Source organism: Beta vulgaris, chromosome 3 (assembly GCF_026745355.1).
Source record: "Beta vulgaris subsp. vulgaris cultivar EL10 chromosome 3, EL10.2, whole genome shotgun sequence".
In the NCBI taxonomy this organism is placed as follows: Eukaryota; Viridiplantae; Streptophyta; class Magnoliopsida; order Caryophyllales; family Amaranthaceae; genus Beta; species Beta vulgaris.
In genome coordinates, this window is record NC_079204.1 from 40,306,393 (window position 1) to 40,326,157 (window position 19,765).

General features: G+C 35.4%; 1 protein-coding gene across 1 annotated transcript; it reads right to left on the bottom strand.

Annotated features, from left to right (window-relative positions):
- Positions 1-10,456: 10,456 nt before the first annotated feature.
- Positions 10,457-10,960, bottom strand: LOC125495662 (uncharacterized). Its single transcript, XM_048640445.1, has one exon. It carries the CDS (start codon positions 10,958-10,960, stop codon positions 10,457-10,459), a length of 504 nt encoding a protein of 167 aa, XP_048496402.1.
- Between the last annotated feature and the right edge of the window lie 8,805 nt (positions 10,961-19,765).

A 19,765-nucleotide genomic window follows, 5' to 3' on the forward strand; every position in this document is an offset into this window, starting at 1 on the left:
TGATGAAGGATAGTAGTATTTATAGAATGATCTTATGCATATTTGAATTAAGATGCATTCAAGTGGCCGCAGGAAACAATAGAAACCAATATAATAAGCTCGCGTGCTATATGCGCCTGAGCCTTAATTTTATTTTAATTCAGCTTACAAGTCATCACGCGGTTACATATTACTTGGACTCTGTCCTATTTGTTTGTCCTCCGAATCTTACCGGAGTATCGCTGAGTATGAATATAATATATATTTCCGATTCCTATTTATCAAAAAAAAAATATATATTTCCGATTCCTTATTCAACTTATTTTTAATCCTTATAAGTTAGAAAAATTGTTTCTAATAAATCAATCCTTGGCTGATCTTTTCGAAATAAGTCAATTTTTTAATTATCTAAGAATAAGTTAACTTTGTATCTACTTGTTTTGTAAACGAGTTAATGACGTTGAAATTATGATACGTATCACATTTTAATAAGATAACATTGTGATTTAACTCATTTATAGCAAAATAAGATATAAGGTTAACTTATTCATAGTTAATCGAAACATTGACTTATTTTAAGAAAAACGCGCAAAGATTAACTTATTCAATATAATTTTTTCCTATAAGTTAACCGAGTTTAGCTGAAGTAAACTTCATTAAGTTATATATAGGTTTTAGTATTTTATAGTAAAAATCAGTGTAATAGAAGATAATCGGTATCATTATAATATTGATAAACTAAATGGGTCCTTTAATTGAAGGTGGGTGGGTGTGGTGGGTATTATTTATTTTTGTTGCATCACCTATACAAATATATTAAAAGACGTGTGTGATATTTGTACATAAATTATGTCAAATAACAAAATTAAAATTAGCTTGCAACAAAATTTGAACCCACGACCTCTATGCTATTATACATGACCCAATTACCATCTCAACCAACTTTTAATCATGCTTTAAGTGTTCACATTATTATATTCGTACATTTTTAAATGTTGAGTTTACCTTAATATATTTTAATGGAAATGGGAAAATTTAAAATACATATCAAGTTCGAAAAACAATACCAACCCATGACAATGTCCAGCCCGAAATACTAGTTTTCAACAAAAATGTGGTGTATTAGACTAGACAATTGCCTTGATCGGACCGATCTGGTTTGCGTCATTTTGGTTTCAAGCATTTGCGATCTGTTTAATTTTGGGTCAGTTTTGTGTTAGTTTGAGCACTGGGCCAAGACTTCATGTAATTTCAGATCGAGTGAAAAATGGATAGGGTTCATTCAAGCGTTTGTTTTGGTTATGGCCTTGGTATTTCAAAACACGAATATGTCATATATATATTTAACTAGCTTTTAACCCGTGCAAAAATGCACGGGAGGCCATATTTGTATGTGATATTATAAATTATTTATCAGACAAAAAGAGACATGTTATTAATGTCAGCAACATTTTTGTTTAATGAGATTGATTGAAATCAAACTGAATTGACAACACATTAAGATAAAAAAAAACAATTACACTATCTAAATTGATACATAAAAAATTGGGTCAATTACAACTCATACACGATTCAAACATTTTGAGAAACTTCCTCATAAACCACATTGGTTGAAACAGATGAGTTGCCACAATCTTTATCACATATTAAGATTTTCATACCCTTTTTGCTTGTAACTCTTGAAATAGTAACATATAATTGTCCGTGGTTAAATACATAACCCACTTAAAAAAATGGGTAACTTTATTCCTAAATGGGTCAATTGACTTATACAAAGCTGGCTTGTTTAACATTAAAAGTGATTCATTCTGAATTAAAAAGTAACCCATCTGGACTTGAAAGTGACTTGTTTTGACCAAAAGTGAAATAATCTGACATAAACTTATTATACTCCTAATACACATAATAGTAATTGAATATAAAACCTACTAACCCTAACACTCTAATCATCCACCACTTCGTTATACACCCTTGTTCCTCGATCCTCTTCCTTCATTCTCTATCTTTCCTTTGAATTAAATTGTCAGAATTCAATTTTTTTCGTACCGAAATTGCCAAAAATTACAACCTTAAATTTGTTGATCTATTTTATGACAAATGATATTTCGATTTTTTGCACCTAAAAAAATACTTAATTTTATCAATTCTATTTTAGCTTGTTTGATATTTGAGATTAGATATTATTTATATCATCTGCATACATGTTGTGATGGTTACTTGTGTTCAATCGGATCGAAAAGTTGATTAATATTTTACCTCAAATTTTAGTTTTTTTATTATTTTACAATATGTTCCTTGAAATCTTGTGTAAATAATTAAATATTTAGTAAGATATTGATGACCTAAAAGTCGTGACATTGTAATTTATCCTATGTACTAAATATAAATTAACAAAAATTAAAGTGAAAAGACATTTTTCAATTCAATTTATTAAAAAAATAAGTTTGACTTATTACATGCATAAACAATATATTTCATTATTTATATCTCACATTGACTGCTCCTTACAAAAGTGAGATCAAGAATTCGAGCATCAACTCAGTGACTTTCATAATTGTAAAACATGTAGTTTGCTTAAAGAAACAAAAACTTCATAATTTATATTAAATAAATGAATAGAGCAACATGAGCAACGTAGAAGTTATAGGTTTTTGTTATTATGTTCCAGTGAATTTTATAAGTTGGAGTACCTATGTTCGATTTTGATATATTAAGTTAGTGTTAAACTATAAATTAAAATTGTAAAAAAGGACCTCGGTGTGAAAAGTCTATGGATATTATGCCAATGGTGCATGGTGTCATCAATATAACTCATGTATATATGTTATTTCGTTAGCAAGTGTATTTTCTTGGAGAAAAATTAATTGAGTATTTATGGCTGCACCCACGCATTACGACCGGCCCCAGTAAACCCACTTGCAACAATGCACGGGAGGATTTATATAGATATGATTTGGACTCGTGCATAATGCATGAGAATTCTTTTATTAATTAAGTAGTTGTTTTTATTTCAAATTTATTGAATCAATAATTATTATTAGAATTCGTGCCTTTAAGATGGAAATAATGTAAAATGTAAAAATTATATTCATGATATATAAAAACTTTGTTACAACATTTTTAAACTTTAAAAATCTTGTAATCGTAATGTATACATATATAAATACATAGATGAAACAAAATACACGTTAAAGTGCACGGGAATATTTTGTTTTGTAAATTTAGGATTTTAGGATGTTTCTCCTAAAATCATGGTTTGAATATTAGCTCGTGATTTAAAGTTTTTATAATCATATCGTGTAATAAAAAATATATTTTAAAATCGACTTATGACCTGTGCGTTCAATGACTGATGTAGCTAATGTCATGATAAAATACACGGGAGATTTTTTGTTGATTAGATATACTGAAAAATATTGATGACTATTTTATTTATACAAATTCTTTAGTAACACAGATATACAAATATACAATAAATTAATGTGGGACAGGGGTAACTTTTTGCCTTAAATACGTCAATTTTATTAATCTAGAAGTGGCCCATTTAAAATTAAAAGTTACATTTGCTTAAAAGGTACCTCTTTAACTTGTGAAATCACCCATTTGATTTTTTTTCTTAATTATATTTTTGAAGATTATTTGTAGAATAAAATTATTTTCCCCTTTTCTAGATTCTTTGTTATTCTTTGATCTTTGATTATCTTACTATTAGATATATCCATTAAAAGACTCCTACACTTTGAAATCACTATTTTGTTTGTGATGGTAATTGACAATGGTATATCAAATCTTCTTGAGCTACAATTATTTATAATAATATGGTTGTTGTATAATAATTACATAAGGTAATTCATTTTACACGAATTTTTTCAATTTTCGTCATCCATAGCTAGACTGTTAATAATATGGTTGTTTTGTCATTCCATTTAATTTCAATTATATAAACCAAACTCCTATTTTGAAAAAACTATATCAATGTCGTTTGTTTCCTCTTAATCCAGTGCAAATCTAAGTTAGACTGTGAGAGTGGAATCATAGATTGTCAACTTTGTAATGTGGTTTTTTTTTATATCACACTTCATCGTTTTTTATTTATACTTCAAATCGGTGAATATGCACTAATGTTTTTGTTTAATTAAAAATTGTACCAATTCTCTTTGCTTTAACCCCACTAAATCCTAATAAGTAGGTGGTCATTGAATTTTTGAGTTGATGATTTAAGCTTTAATTTTTAACAACTTTTTTAAAAAGTATTTTTTTTTATCAAGAATTAAAAATAAGGTGGTTGACAGTATGTATCTACTTCCGTATATGATATAATGATTTTTTTTGTTTGATGTGGAGAGTGGAGAGAAAATGCCAAAAAAAATCGCTAATATATATTAAATAGGAAAACAGTTAGAAATTAATCTACATAAATATACAAACTTACTAAAGTTATAAAGATTGTAATTGATGCATTCCATTAGTCAGAATTACACGTGGCAGAAGGTAGTGAGGGGGCTTTTACAAATGACATGTGGACAGATTCTTTTAGTGAATGACACATAAGCCAATTGAACCTTGTTTTATATATATATATAGATAAACAATTGACCTGATATAAAGAATACATACATACTCACATACATACGTATCTTAACCGTTCATAGGAGATTTCTGAAAAAAAGAAGACTTCATGCTATAACTAGTATAAACCTACACAATTTTATGTTAGTTGGTCTTATCTACCCAAAATCAAAATAATTAAAATCCGTACAAAACACATGTTTGGTCATTCGGGTCAAATCGAATGGGTTCAATTCAACAACAATTTGGGTAAAATTTGCTTAGGGTTATTCGGTTCGGTTTACTATGGTATTAGGTAAAAATCTGGTCAAGTTAATTTCGAATGAGTTTTTATTTGATCATTTCAGTTTATTTCAGGTTTCAGACCTGATTCAGGTCGCAATTAGAGGTATTTGATTCAGATCAACTTTGTCGATCTAAGTATAGTTGTAGCAGGATTAGAAAAACATTGTACGCTCATGCGGTCATGCCTGAAATAGAAGCGTTGCAACTTATGTAGAATGACCAGATATAAAAAGTGTTGCAATTAATATGGAATAAAAAGTGTCGCAATTAATGTGGAATAAAGAAAATATTTTTTTGGTTAGGATATTTGGGCAATTAATTATATTTGGACAATCTAAAATGTATTATTAGCAATATTATATCTCATAAATATTCCCTTTGTTTTTCATAATATAACTTTTATGGTCAACATATGATACTCTAACACTATGATATCTTGGAAGTTTAAATATTTTATAAGATATTCACCAATTTCACCAATTCTAAAACTATGTAAAAAAAAAAGTTCAAAAAATAAAATAGAATAGAGCGAGTACATTTGTACATTCATATGAGTCTAATACTTCCTTTTTAAAGTTAACCTTGGACCCATTTAAAACCTTTATATTTCTAATAATTAATAATCAAAAATACAAGAAGTTGATATTATGAAAATATACATTGAGATGAATCTAACAAGATTTTACATGATTATATTTTTTCTTAAGTACAAATCACAAAATAGAGTTAAAGTTGCACATGTACATAGTATCAAAAGTTAAAATGAGTCATTTAAAAAAATGGAGGAAGTATTAAAGAGACTATAATGAGTAACTTGTATCACATCAATTTAATTGAGTTCAAACAAATTTTAGTTTGGTCTGTTGTTTCCCACTGGAACATATTTTAGTTGGTCAACTAGTTTTTAGGCCCGAGTTATGTCCAGAATAATTATGATTTTTATTTATCAATATTTTACTTTGAAATTATAACACCAAACATCATTTGGTTTAGTGGTTAAGATTTTAGTATATTAGCTATTGAAGTCATGGGATCAAATCTTACAACATGCATTTTCGAATTTTTAATTGTATGTGTGTTTATATGAAACAAACATTCTATGGGATAATGTCATGTGTCACAATTCATTGTTTAGGAGCACCTTTTAATATATTTGTATAGATATAGACTCCTTACTCAGAACAGTGTAGTAAATAGTAAGACCCCATTATTTTGAACTAGAAGAAACTAAACTAAACTAAACTGAACTAGGAGAAACTCAACCGCTAAGAGTAACTAAAGTACTAAACTGAACCAAAACGAACTAAAACTGAATTGTATTGAACTGGAAATAAGTCAAAAAAGCCCTGACTAGTAGTATTGTAGTACTCCATCTGTCCCTTAATATAGTGTTTGTTTTTTTTATACGGTCTCCAAGATAAACATTTGACCTTCAACATCTCCAATTCCTTATTAATAAAAATTATAAAAATGGTATATATATTACGAAACTATACATTAACATGAATCTAACGAGATCTCGCGTGAATATGGTTTTTCATATATAAAAATAACAATGTATGGTAAAAAAAAAATTAAAGTATTATCTACCTACCTACTTGTGTCGGTTTCGGGTACATGTACCCTTTTGTTGAAGGTCCTTCGAGCTTTTCTTGGGAGAATGGCATGGGTTACTTCAGCGCCGTAATGCCTGCTACTCGAACATTGGCTCGAGGCATTTTCTCTACCCCTTCTTAATCTGAAAAACAGGGTCACGCCTTGCGTCCTTGAACTGATAACCATCTTTCGGCTAACCTAGCCTCCTCCGTCCCTCGGGACCAACAAGGGGTAGTACAGGAATATTTACCTTAAGAAAGAGAAACAAACACTATATTATTTTTTTTTTGGTGTAAAAAGAGGGCAAAAAACCCAATATAAGAAGACAAAGGAACCCAAATAAAGAGAAACGAAAAAAGACGCAACTAAAAAGACTACAGAACTAAGCACACACAAGACAAAAGAAGAAAAAAAGAAAAAACTACGATTACAGCACACCCAGTTACACAGGGACCATCCTGTTCCAGGCAACTCCACTTAAATCCTCCAATAAAATAGCATGAAGATCCTTCGGGATCGCCTCAATCATGACTACCTTCTCCACCGCATGAACACCCATATTAGCAAGCCAATCCGCCGCCCGATTTGACTCTCAATAGCAATGTTCAATGGCTATCTTCCACTCCTTGCGAGCAATAAGAGAAAGACAACGCTTTATTATGTGAATATACGGAGAGGAGGCTGGAGCATCACTTAGAAGGATCTTAGCTACAACCTCCGAATCAACTAACACAAGCACATGCTTGTGGTTACCCTCCCAGGCAATCTGCAGACCTCGTAGCACAGCCATAAGCTCTGCCTTCGTGCATGAGCAGCTACCGCAATTCAGGGCGAACACCTCATATATCTCGCCCCTTGGTCCTCTAATTAATCCCCCACCCCCAGCAGGTCCCGGGTTGCCTTTCGAAGCCCCATCTGTGTTGAGTTTAACCCAACCTTCACGGGGGTGTTGCCATCTCACCAAAACTTCTTGTCTCCTTCTAGGTGTCGGATTCCTCGCAAAATCATTACGCTCCATGGCTGCCTTTATCTCACCCACACGCGAGAAAATGAAACTCACTTGGTCTACAGGTATACTCGGGTTCCGGTTGAAACTTCTATCATTGCGCCACCTCCACAGCCACCAACACGTAACGGAAAACACCTTAGGCCATTCACTTCCCATTCTCGAATCCTTGTGGATATTTTTCAATATCCACTTCTCCAAATCTGTTTCTTCTAAACTATGATCCTCAATGAGACCAAGTTTTCTCCATAAGATCCTCGCCACAGGGCATCTTCGCAATATGTGCTTCGTATTCTCCTCAACTTCACCACACACCAAACACCTAGGGTCACTCGTAAGTTGCCGTAGGAATCTATTTCCATTCGTCATGAGACGATCTTGAATCGCAAGCCAAAGGAAGAAACGAATTCGCTGTGGTGTTGGGATACTCCACACTTCTCGCCATTTACCTTTGTCACTCATAGAGTTCAGCTCATTATTCTTAAGGATATTCATTGCTGATCCTATAGTAAATCCGCCTGACGGAGCACCATTCCAGAATATTTCATCAACTGCTTCCTCATCATCTACCAACTCATGTGCAGCAATAAGCTTCAAATTTGTTTCCGTGAGATAGTTCGCAAACATGTCCAGCTTCCAGCCCGTAGCGACATCCCACATCTCTTTAACAGTCACATCTTGTACTTCTAGGGGTGGCATAGGGCTCGCCAAAGTGATCAAAGGCTCGGATGTGGCCCATCTATGATGCCAAAATAATGTCTTTGCCCCGTTCCCCACAGCCGAATTAATGCCTTTGCGGACAATATCAATGCTACTCAAAATACCTCTCCAAGTACTAGACGCATTAGATTTTTCCTTGAACATATTGATGTCACACCTGTTATTACAGTACTTAGCTCGCACAACTCGCGACCACAGCAAAGCCGGTTCAGCTAGGAGGCGCCACCCCAACTTCGCAAGAAATGCCGAGTTTGCTTGTCTCATGGATCGAATCCCCAACCCACCTGCTTGTTTCGAATTGGAAATATTTTCCCACGCTACTAAATGCACGCGCCTTCTACCTTCTTGTTCTCCCCACAAAAAACTGCGCGTTTTCCTGTCAATTTCATCACATGTCGAACGCGGGAGTTTTGTGGATTGCATTGTGTAATAAGGAATCGAGCTAAGGGCCGACTGAATGAGGGTAGCTCTCCCCGCAATTGATAGAGTCTTTGTCTTCCAACCGGCTAGTTTACCATTAATTCGGTCAACTAAGTATTGATATTCCCTTTTTGAGGTTCTCCCATTTATCGTAGGGACTCCTAGATACTTCCCAAAATCATCCGTAGATTCCATAGCCAAGTTGTTGCAAATGGCGTCCCGAATATCCAAGTGAGTGTTGGCGGAAAAATAAATTTTGGATTTATCTACATTCACCTTACTCCCAGACGCTGCACAAAACCGATCTAGGCACCACTTCATTACTTGCGCCTGTTCTACTGAAGCTTCCGTAAACAAGATAAGATCATCCGCAAATGCAAGGTTTGAAATAGGTGGCCCACCACGACTAGCTTTTACCGGTTTCCAATTGCCATTATGAACTTCTTGATCAATCAAATGGGCGAGTCTTTCCATACAAATAACATATAAGTACGGAGATAACGGATCCCCTTGCCGGATTCCTCTTGATGGAGCAAATTTTTCCATTGGTTCACCATTCCAAAGAATCAGTAAGTTAGCTGAATTGATACAAGTCATGACTATGTCCACTAGATGTTGTGGAATACGTAACTCCATCAAAGATTCACGTATAAACGCCCATCTAAGCCTATCATAGGCTTTTTCAAAGTCTATTTTTACTGCCATGTAACCCTTCTTCCCTTGCTTGTTTCTCATTGAGTGCAACATTTCTTGGACAATAATTACATTGTCTGTAATTTGCCGTTTTGGGACAAAACTACATTGAGTAGGGGAAATTAACGAGGGCAGTACCGGTTTGAGACGGTTGATAATCACCTTTGTAACAATTTTGTAGACGATATTACAAAGTCCAATAGGCCGGAAGTGTTTCGCAAACTGGGGGGTCGCCATCTTGGGAATTAAAACAATATAGGCATCATTAAAACCCTCCGGGAACTCGCGGCCAGCTAAAATCTCAGACACCAATCTCATTACATTAGGCTTCACCATGTCCCAGAAACGCTGATTAAAAAGAGGTTGAAACCCATCAGGGCCCGGGGCCTTGTATGGTTTCATGCTCTTTAACGCAACCGATACTTCGGCTTCACTCAGTGGGCGCATCATTATTTCAAAATCCTCCGCCCCAATTCGAGGGAAGTAATCACTGGGAAGCCGCTCCGCTGATAATTGACCAACTTCCTCCGAAAAGAGGTCGCTCCAATAACGAAGAACCATATCCTTAACTACGAGAGGATCCGAAACCCACTCACCCCTCTCGTTTTTGCAATGTATCTATACGGTTTCTACTCCTGCGCATTACAGTAGAAAGGTGGAAGTATCGAGTGTTACGATCCCCATCACAAATAGCATCCATCCTAGACTTTTGAAACCATAATGCTTCCTCATCATCCAAAACTGCATCATCTCGCGTCTTAATTTTGCTTCAAGTTTGATGAGGTGGGTCTGCCTCCCTTTGGAAAGAAGGGTTTGAACGCCTGAAATACGAGCCCATAACTCTGATTTTTTTCGAAAGATATTGTAAAACTCTTCCCTGTTCCATTTATTTAGTTTCTCAGCAAATTGTTTCAAGAAGGGGACAATCGGGGCCCCCGAATTCCAGTTCTTTCTAACAAACTCATAAAACGCTTGGTGATTGAGCCAAGCCGCTTGAAATCGAAAAGGTTTAATAGCCCTTGGAATCGGAGCAAACCCAGATGAACTTATCAATATCGGGCAATGGTCCGATTGTGATTTGGGGAGATTTCTCACAGCTCCTTCGGATAATTTCAGCTTCCATTCAGCGTTTGCAAGGCCTCTATCCAACCGAGCAGACTTAAAGGTCTCCGGGGAGAGACCCCTCGACTATGTATGTTCCGGACCAGTACATCCCAGGTCAATAAGTTCGTTATTTTCAATCCAGTTTGCGAAGGCTCTGCATCGTCGTTGCATCTCTGAAGATTCACTACCATTCCTTTCTCGCACATTGGAAGTTTCATTGAAGTCTCCCGCTAATAGCCACGGCCCCGTATACTGGTTTTTAATTTTTTCTAGCTCGCGCCACAAGTCATGTCTCAGCGAGGAGTCTGGGCTAGCATATATGGCAGAGAAGAGCCAAGGATCATCACCAATTCGCTTGATTTCTACAGTTAAATGTTGACTATGATTGTCATATGGGGTAACAGTAACTATCTCGGCCTTCCAGAATAGCCAAATTCCACCCCGAAAACCTTCTGCTTCCACTCTAGTTTGGCCAGAGAAACCAATACGATCACAAATTTTCTGAGCCTGCTCGCCACTTATGTGAGTTTCAACCAAGGCTAGCACTGTAGGGTCATTAATTCTCATTAGTTCCCTCAAAATCGTCATCTTATTTCCAACACCTTGTACATTCCAAACCATAATTTTTAATGACATATTAAACATTGGAAAAATGGGGAACCTATCGTACATATTCCGAGGAATATTAGGCAGAACCCTCAGGAAAGCTTCCCTGAGTGCTCTCATTGGTCCATCCGTAACATACGGGATCTGAAACTCCATCATCATGGCCGGAGGATTGTGTTCCGGGGGAAGGAACGTGTCCAGTATGATAAGGGCCCGATTGGCTAACGGGTGAACTTCGATCATCGAAGGCCCCTCTATCTGGGTGTCTATGAAGAACTCGCACGAAGGAGGAATCCTGGAGGTCAGAGTCGTTGGGATGCGTTGAGGATTCATGGCTAAGTCCATCAGCCACGTTCGCAAAGGGAACTGGAGCTTCACAACCCTTTCCAATCGTTAGGGGAGACACTGTGAGTTTACCCCGCAAGCTTCCTGTATTCTCTTTCCCTACTAAGGCGCTGGACTTGGCCAAAGAATTATGTCTAGGGGCACCCTTTTTGAATTTAGGGTCACTACGATTATGGATTCGGTTCTGGGGGCCCAACGGGGTGCGGGCCTCCCTTGGGTTTCCTTTCGGAACAATTTTTGGAAGGTAAAGATTCTTAGGAATTGAAGGAGAAGATTTACCTATTTTCCCGGAATCTATACCTTCATCACGTCCCACTCTTTCCTTAACATAAGACTTACCTAAATTCACAGGAGAATTAATCTCCATAACCGAATCTTCACCTGCCGCAATACAAGCATGGTTTCCAAGTTGTTTAGAACTGTTTCCTGAAATCTCGCCTAAATTAACGGCCTCTCCCGTGGGTCCACCCAAACTGCTTTCCAATTTCTCTGCCAACTGTACTGTCCTGTTTGGTTCAGCCCTCTGGAGGCTTGCTACTGTCTCAACTTGCTCCAAGACTCCGAACCTTGATCCTTCGGCCTTCGACCCTTCCTGAAGTTGTTGAGGAGCCACACCTGGGCTCGAGTGCTCGAGTTGATTGGTACCTGGTTTACTAGGACCACGCTTATCCTGATTATTCTTGTTTTTACCAAAGGGTTTTCGTCCTGATCTAGTGACCATCATCCAGTTACCATATTTCTCAGTCACTTCCGGAGGGCTCACGCTTTCCGTCTTCCGTAGAACGATCCCATTAGCTGCGTCCGGATTGATTATAGACTCAGAGTTATCCCTTTGATGAGTTCGAAATACATTGCAAGCATCTTCCTTATGTCCAAGGTGCCCACATTTGAAACAGATTAAACGTAGCCCTTCATATTGGATAATCCAAACTTTACCATTTAAACCGGAACTTGGATAATAATGGTTTTGTAAGGTCAACTTCAATGCAATATCGAACATACTGCCCTCTATCCATAGATTCAGTGTTTCGATCAATTTTTATCACCTTTCCAATTTTCGCTCCAATTTTATGAAGAAATTGTTTGTCAAAATATTCCACCGATAAATGTGGGATCCGAACCCAAGCTGTCAGCTTTTTGATAGGTTCTTGATCAGAGACGAAGTTCGGAACCCATTTTCTTATCGTTAAGTAGCTATCGCCTATCAACCATGGTCCTTGAGTCAAAACAAAATCATAATCGGCCAAGTTGTTAAAGCGAACTACATAGTAAGCATGTCCAACATCTGTGAATGCTATATCTCCCTTAAGATTCCATTTCGATCTCAGTCTACGCACCAGAATTTCATAGCTGAGTTTCCTGTCGAATAACTTAATTATAAGCGAATTTCGCCAGGGTTGACGAATCCTCCTCTTTTCCTCCTTTGTGAGATGGATCGTTGGACAACTGTCATCGTCTGAATCACATTCCAAAGGAATATCATCATCAGAAACTTCATCTTCCTCTATGTGAGAACTATCGTATAGGGGGTTATTTGCGGACCCAAACCCTCGGGCTGCTTGACTATATGAGATAGCCTTGGGAGATTTGCGCGAAGTCTCCAAAGATTCCTCCACAAAAGACACCTCTTCTGAAATCTCCCTCAAAGGAGATTTCGGCACCTCTCTTTTTCCCATTAAGGAATCATCTTCCCCTCGTTTGAATTTTTTATTGGATCTTTGCAGGATATCATTTTCCTCACTCGACAGCCCTTTCGTTGTTTCGCTCTCGTTTTCGCACTCCATTTTTTCTTCGCTCTTGCACTAGTTATTATATATATTTATATATATGATATTAATTTACAAACACTATATTATGAGACAGAGAGAGTAATGTATTAGTTTTTTTATTTTTGGAGGGGAGTAATATATTATTTCATCCGTCCCATAATATAGTACTTGTTTCTTTTTTACATGGTCTCCAAGACGTAACTTTGACCTTTAATATCTTCAATTCCGTATTAATAAAATATATAAAAAGTTGATATTATGAAACTACACATTGAGACGAATCTAACAAGATCCTACATGAATATGTTTTTTTATATATACAAATGAGAATATTCGATCAAAGATTTTAAAGTTTGACCCACCAAAAATGAAGTAGGCATTATATTATGAGATAGAACTTAGAAGGATTAGTATCCTGTAGCATTTATTATTTGGTGAAAGAGGGGGGCAAGACTCTCGATCCCCCCAACCCCCCACTAGGCACCAACCCATTTGAGTATCTTATCTATCTCATTATCATATAACGTGGACTAATGCGCATGATGCATCTGTATTAATTTTTTATTAGTAATTTAGCATACATTTGTCCTAATTATCTCTTATTCTCTGACACAGTCAATTATGGATCTCAATAAGAGAAATTATGTATTCCCTTGTTTTATAATAGGATTTTTGTAACATATGCTCCTACTACTTAAGTTTTAGTTATGTATTTTCTGGTTATTCTACAATTAATAGATATAACATAGTTAGTTAAAAATATTATTCACATAATAGGAATTAGATTAATTATGAGAATAATATTTTTAACTAAATATGCAATATATATAAAATTTATTGAATAAAGCAAAAAATAAGTACCTTTTTTTAGGAGAAACGAGTGTGCAATATTATTAAGGAAAGGACAAAGTGTCTATGATAACATATGAAGCTACATCAATCGGAACATGCAGGGCCATCTTGGATATTTACGGGGCCCTGTTTTATAATGGAAATTGGACCCTTTCTTTCTCCTTAGTGATAGAATAGGACCATCATTTTTCATAGAGAGTAGGAAGAATCAATACTAATTGATAAATTGATTTTATTATTGATAATTATGAAAAAATATTAATGACATACTAAAGTTAAAAATATGGAAGGTTGAATTTTTGGTGAAAGAGATTGAGCAAGACAAGGAATAGCGTGAATTATGGAGTCTAGAAACGAAGATATGGAGCGTCTGCCGTTTATATAAAGCATGATATTTTCCAAATTGGGGCCTTTCAAATAAAACAAAAATATTTTGGACCGGGATCCATGTGCGTAGGGGCTCTTTGCACACCCGCAACTACGGTCCTGGGAACATGACTCTCCCACTTTACTCTATACCAAATGGCTCTTGTCTTACGAGGTGATGAGCCACACAATTGACATCCCTACGCGCATGATACCAAGTCATATTTTATACGTTCATATATGGGTGAACTTTTCATCACGCCCCTTAAAAGTTTCTTCTTTTCCCACTTGGCTATCCTAAGTCTAAACCCATTTTGAATCCTAAATCTGCTAAATCTAGGGCCCATTCGGTATTACCGTGGTTTTCTGTTTTTTGGTTTTTTGATTTTCAAAGTCATATGATATATGTCTTATAATGAATAAAAAATTAGTCAAATTTATTGGGAACATGATGATTTTGAAAACTGACAACTAAAAAGTCAAAATCACTTTTTCTGATTTCCTGTTTTTGGTTTTTAGTTTTCAAAAAAAATTGAAAACTGAAAACAAAAAATGATAACGAACGGGTCCCTAGTTTATTTAAGCTACCTAATTCATATTCCTATATGCAACTCTTGCAATTTAGAATCAAATTTTATACTTTCTGACACTAATGCTCACTATATTATTGCTTTCTCATAAAATATCATTAGTTTATTTGTCACTATCTTTTTCTAATGGCTCATAATTAATTAATATTTATCTTTCTCTTTAAGACTCACACATTATTTTTCTAAAAATTTTGTGTCCAAAAATATGGGTAAATTAATACGAGATGGAGCTAGGGAGTATATAGAAAAATATAATCATGTACAATATTATTTCATTCATCCTAATGAGTATTTGTTTTTTAAAAAAAAGAAATTAAATATTTTAATGAATAATTATATATATATGTTTCGTAATATTATTTAAGATATTGTTAGTCAACAGCGAAGTACGTCTTTAACCGATGATCGAATCATGTGCTCATGTGGTGAATTGGTGATCATATATATTACTAGATGAGTAACAAAAAATAAATTAACTAACCCCTAAAAAGATTAAAAGAATTAACTGATTGTTGGCTTAAACGCCAAATTAGTGTCCCCAGTCTAGGCAAGCACTCACATGCATTCAATGGGCCATGCAACTAATATATTGTTATTTCCCTAGGAACACTACAAGAGGGGGGGTGAATTGTAGGTGTAGAAATAAACGTAACTTTTTGCGGAAATTAAAACTTAAACGAATAAACAAGCTAAAGGAACACAAGGGATTTTTACGAGGAAAAACTTCTTGGGCCCAACAAGAAGAAACAACCTCGACCACTAGGGATTTTAAACTCAACACTTTCACTAATTAGGCCAAACAACTCTGTTACAACCTAATTCTAACTCGAGCCCTACCTTGAGTTCCTAAACTCAAGTTCCTGAACCACTGTTCCCTTAACAGCAGTTCCTCTCAACTTCACTCGAAGTTTTCTCACACATACAAGCTTCACTCAAAGCCTTTCTCTTACAGAACTTCACTCAAAGTTCCCTTACCCCAAAAACCAAAATACAATTGATCGAAATAAGCTTAGTGGAATTAGAGTAAGAAGGCAAAGAACAAATGGCTATTATGAGAGAATGAAGGCACTGACACTTAATAAGTTAAACTCACTTAATTACTTAGTCAGACACAATTTGGAACTTATCTAGACTTCTATATTTATAGTGTAATCATGAAGAACGTGGGTAAATGTTAGAGTACACGTTTTAATCCATTTACCCATGATGTTCCTTCCCCTAAGGAACACGTTTTACATCATGTCCCATGATCCCATGAACTATAAATGAACGTGGATAAAATGCAGCCATTACTCCTAAATAATAGGAGTTCCTTCAACATTATCCGAAAATCAGTTTTTATAAACTCTTTTTATCTTTAAATCTGAATTTCTAATCTTTAAGAAAATAATATCTTTGAAATAAAATCTTTCTAACAACCGGATATTTATTTTCTTATTTTCCGAAAAATAATATCTTTCCAAAACAGATTTTCTTTTTAAAACTGATTTTATCATTTGAAATTAGAAATAACTAATTTCCTATAATCTAGGCATGACTTACTCCATTATCTTTTAACCGTTACATTAAGTACACGCCTAAGTCTAGTTCCTTATATTAGTTCAGTTCCTTTAACATATTTACTAAGTGCCACTGAGTTTGTTCCTTACAGAGAACAAACGCTTCATTCTCAAATATTCTGCCACAGTTCCTTACCATTCTTTCTTTGTTCCTTTACATTGGAACTAGAAAATAAAACGCCTAGCTTCTTTATTCTTGATCCAATGCTTGCTCCAGTATCAACATAGAAACTTCTTTACTTAGCCTTTGAAATCCTCTCTTGACTTCTTCATTGACTTTGTATTCTCCCAGTTCCTTGCATTGATACCTTAGACACCATACACTTAAATAATTCATTAGTTCACTACTTAGTTTGTTCCTTTGTTTCTTTGTCATTATCAAAACTAGGGTTCAACAATTTCCCCCTTTTTGATGATGACAACAAAGGTACAAACTAAGGAAAATAACAAATAATATAAGTGAATGAAAATAAAAACATAAAGAAGAAAATGAAAAATAAAACACAATTATATGAGTAACTGAAGTTTTTGATTTTTCATTTACCTTAACCTATTTTTGATTTTTCATTTACCTTAATTTTTAAAATTTTTTTTTAATTTTTAATTTTTTCAACTTTCATTTTTTTATGTACAGTTTGTTCCTTAAATCCTTTTCCCCCTTTGTCATCCTCAAAAAGAATAGACTCGTCATGAATTGATGAATTGATTTAACACCTTAAGACCAATATGCAAGCACCATTAGTGGTTAAGTTAGAAAATCAAAGAGTAAACTTGCTCAAACATCAATCACATAATACTAGCCATTCCAAGGAAGAAATTATGCAAAGCATTTAGAAACATAGACAATATAGCAAAAGTCATTGATTATATAGCACTTGTTCCATAACAAAACAAAGAAAGAAAAGAAAAAGAAGAAACAAAAGTTGTGTTCCTTGATGAAAGAAACAGGAACAACAAAACAACAATAAAAGAAACTAAGAAAGGGAAGGGGAATGGTGTTCCTCTACAACTTCTTCTTCAACCACATCCTCCAACTTTTTCATCACCACCCCATGATGTAGTCAACCTGTTCCTTCAGCTCCTCCAAGTACGAGCCATAGTGTCCATCTTCTTTTGCTGCGCAACCACGGTATCACTCAATTTCTTCATAAGACTTACATAGTATCAGTTTTGGCATCCAAAGTCCAATGAAGATGATTGTAAAATTTTATCATATGTTGTGCAGGAAGGCAGACTTCATTAACCCAGTTAGTGTCATCCGGATTTCCTGTTCCTTACCTTGGAACTAGAGGCAGATGGGGGATGTTGTGAAGGAACTGGGAGGTTTGAGTGGAAGGCTCATCTGTTCCAGGAATGGAAACAGAAGGTGAAGGGTGATAAATGGGAGGAAGAAATGGTGGTGTGGGTGGAAGAGTTGTGGAGGTGGAAGCAAAAGGATTTGGTCCTTTTATTTCATCCTTCAACTGCTCAAAACTTGAAGGAACAGAGAAGGACGAAGGTGAAATGGAGGGTATTTTTGTGAAGGAACAGAGAGTTTGGGAGATGGTGGAGTAGTGTTCCTTGAGAGTGAGGGTACCTGTTCCTCATTATCCGAAAGGACTAAAGGAGAGTCCTCATTGGAAGGAACAGGAACAGGAGCAATTTTTCGACGAGTGCTTTTCTCACTCTCAAAGGAACAGAGGGTTTAGGCTTAGTGGCAATGTGTTTGCGCCTCTTAGGTTTATGTTCCTGGTTAGGAACAGGACAGTTATCCAAATTACATCATTTCCTCTTCTAAATCAGTTGGAGCAGTTTTCTTTTTCCTGAGGAACTGGAACCATTTTCCTTGAATGAGAACACCTTCTTGGACAGACAAGCCAAGTCCATTTAGGGTCTTCTCATTCAAGATGTTCCCTTGTTTGATCCTATGGTGGTCCAACCAAAGTCTTACTTCAAAGTGATGAAGTAAGAAGTTATAGGCACCGTACCCAATACACAATGTTCTCAATACAGTGAGTTAAATGTTGAATGAAGAGGGAAGGGAATTGATTTGTATTGGTGTCAAGCAAAACTGTAACACATATCCAAGAGACCCACTTCATTCCTCTTTTCAGTTCGAGGAATGAGTGCTCTCCAAACCAAGTTAAACAATACTTTGTGAAGGGAGAGAGTAGGTTATGGTTAATTTGTTTTGGCCAGCTGTTCCTCCAAAATATTCTAAGATTTTGTCTTGAGGAAAATTCGGAAAGGAAACAGTTCCTTTCCTTTTAAAATACAAATCAGTTCCTTTGCAAGGAACTTCCCATACTTTGCTTAAAGTTGCTTGATTAAACCTTATTTTCTTGCCTCTAACTTCAGTTGTGCAAGTTCCATTAGTATTAACAAAATTTGCACAAAACTCGTCCATAGCTAGAGGAACAAGAGCATTATTAAAGGCGAATTCAAACAAGAATTCCATGCCTTGTTCCTTTAGAATGGTGTTAATTCTAGAAATTCAATTTTATTTGCCCATTCTAAATCGACGCAAAAGCCCAAGACATACCTAGATTCACTTCGTTCGACCCTTTTCTTGGAAGACGAAGAAACAGTTCCTTTGGAAGGAACAGGTGCAGTTTCTTCTTCTTCCCCCTGAGATTGTTCCGGGGTTTCTTCTTCATCATCTTCCCCAATCAATTTTCTTCTTCTCATGCTCCTTCTGGAGATTCTAATTGCTGTTCCTCTATGGGGTTTTCTTGAATTATGTCGGTTTCAAGGGTTTTAGTTGGAGATGAAGAAATTTCCATTTTTGAAGTGTCGGTTGTTTTTGGTGTTGGAAAAGGTGAGTTTCTTGAAGTTTTTGCCATGATTTATGAAGGTTTGGAGGTTTTTATGGAGTATCAAAGGGTGTGATGAGGTTTCGGATTTGGTGAAGATGAAGCGTTTGAGAGGAACACGGTTTCTTAGATGAATTGAAGAAGGAAGTTTTGCATGTAATAGTAATTATGACACGCGGGAAAGAAATAAAGCAAAAAAAATAAAAAGAAAGAAAACGAAAAGATAAAAAGAACCAAGATTTAATTAAACTGGTTCCCCTTATTTTTTAGGATTTTTTTTTCGGATTTTTCGGATTTTTATGAATTTTAATTCTTTGAAAGAAAATAGATGCTAAGGAACTTGTGCTATAGGAACAACTAATGCTACATTCAATATCCTTCATACTATGCATGTTTCTTGACCTTAGGAACAGTAAGGGGAGTATTATGTGACATTTGTGAGTTGTTTATTTCTTTGACTTCATGGTTATGTTTTCAACATTCCAATTTGCAATGGTCTTAGGCAATTAAACAC

What these genes read in the sequence shown, in the direction of transcription:
- LOC125495662 (XM_048640445.1), bottom strand. Translation starts at nt 10,960, where the DNA reads ATGACGATTTTGAGGGAACTAATGAGAATTAATGACCCTACAGTGCTA.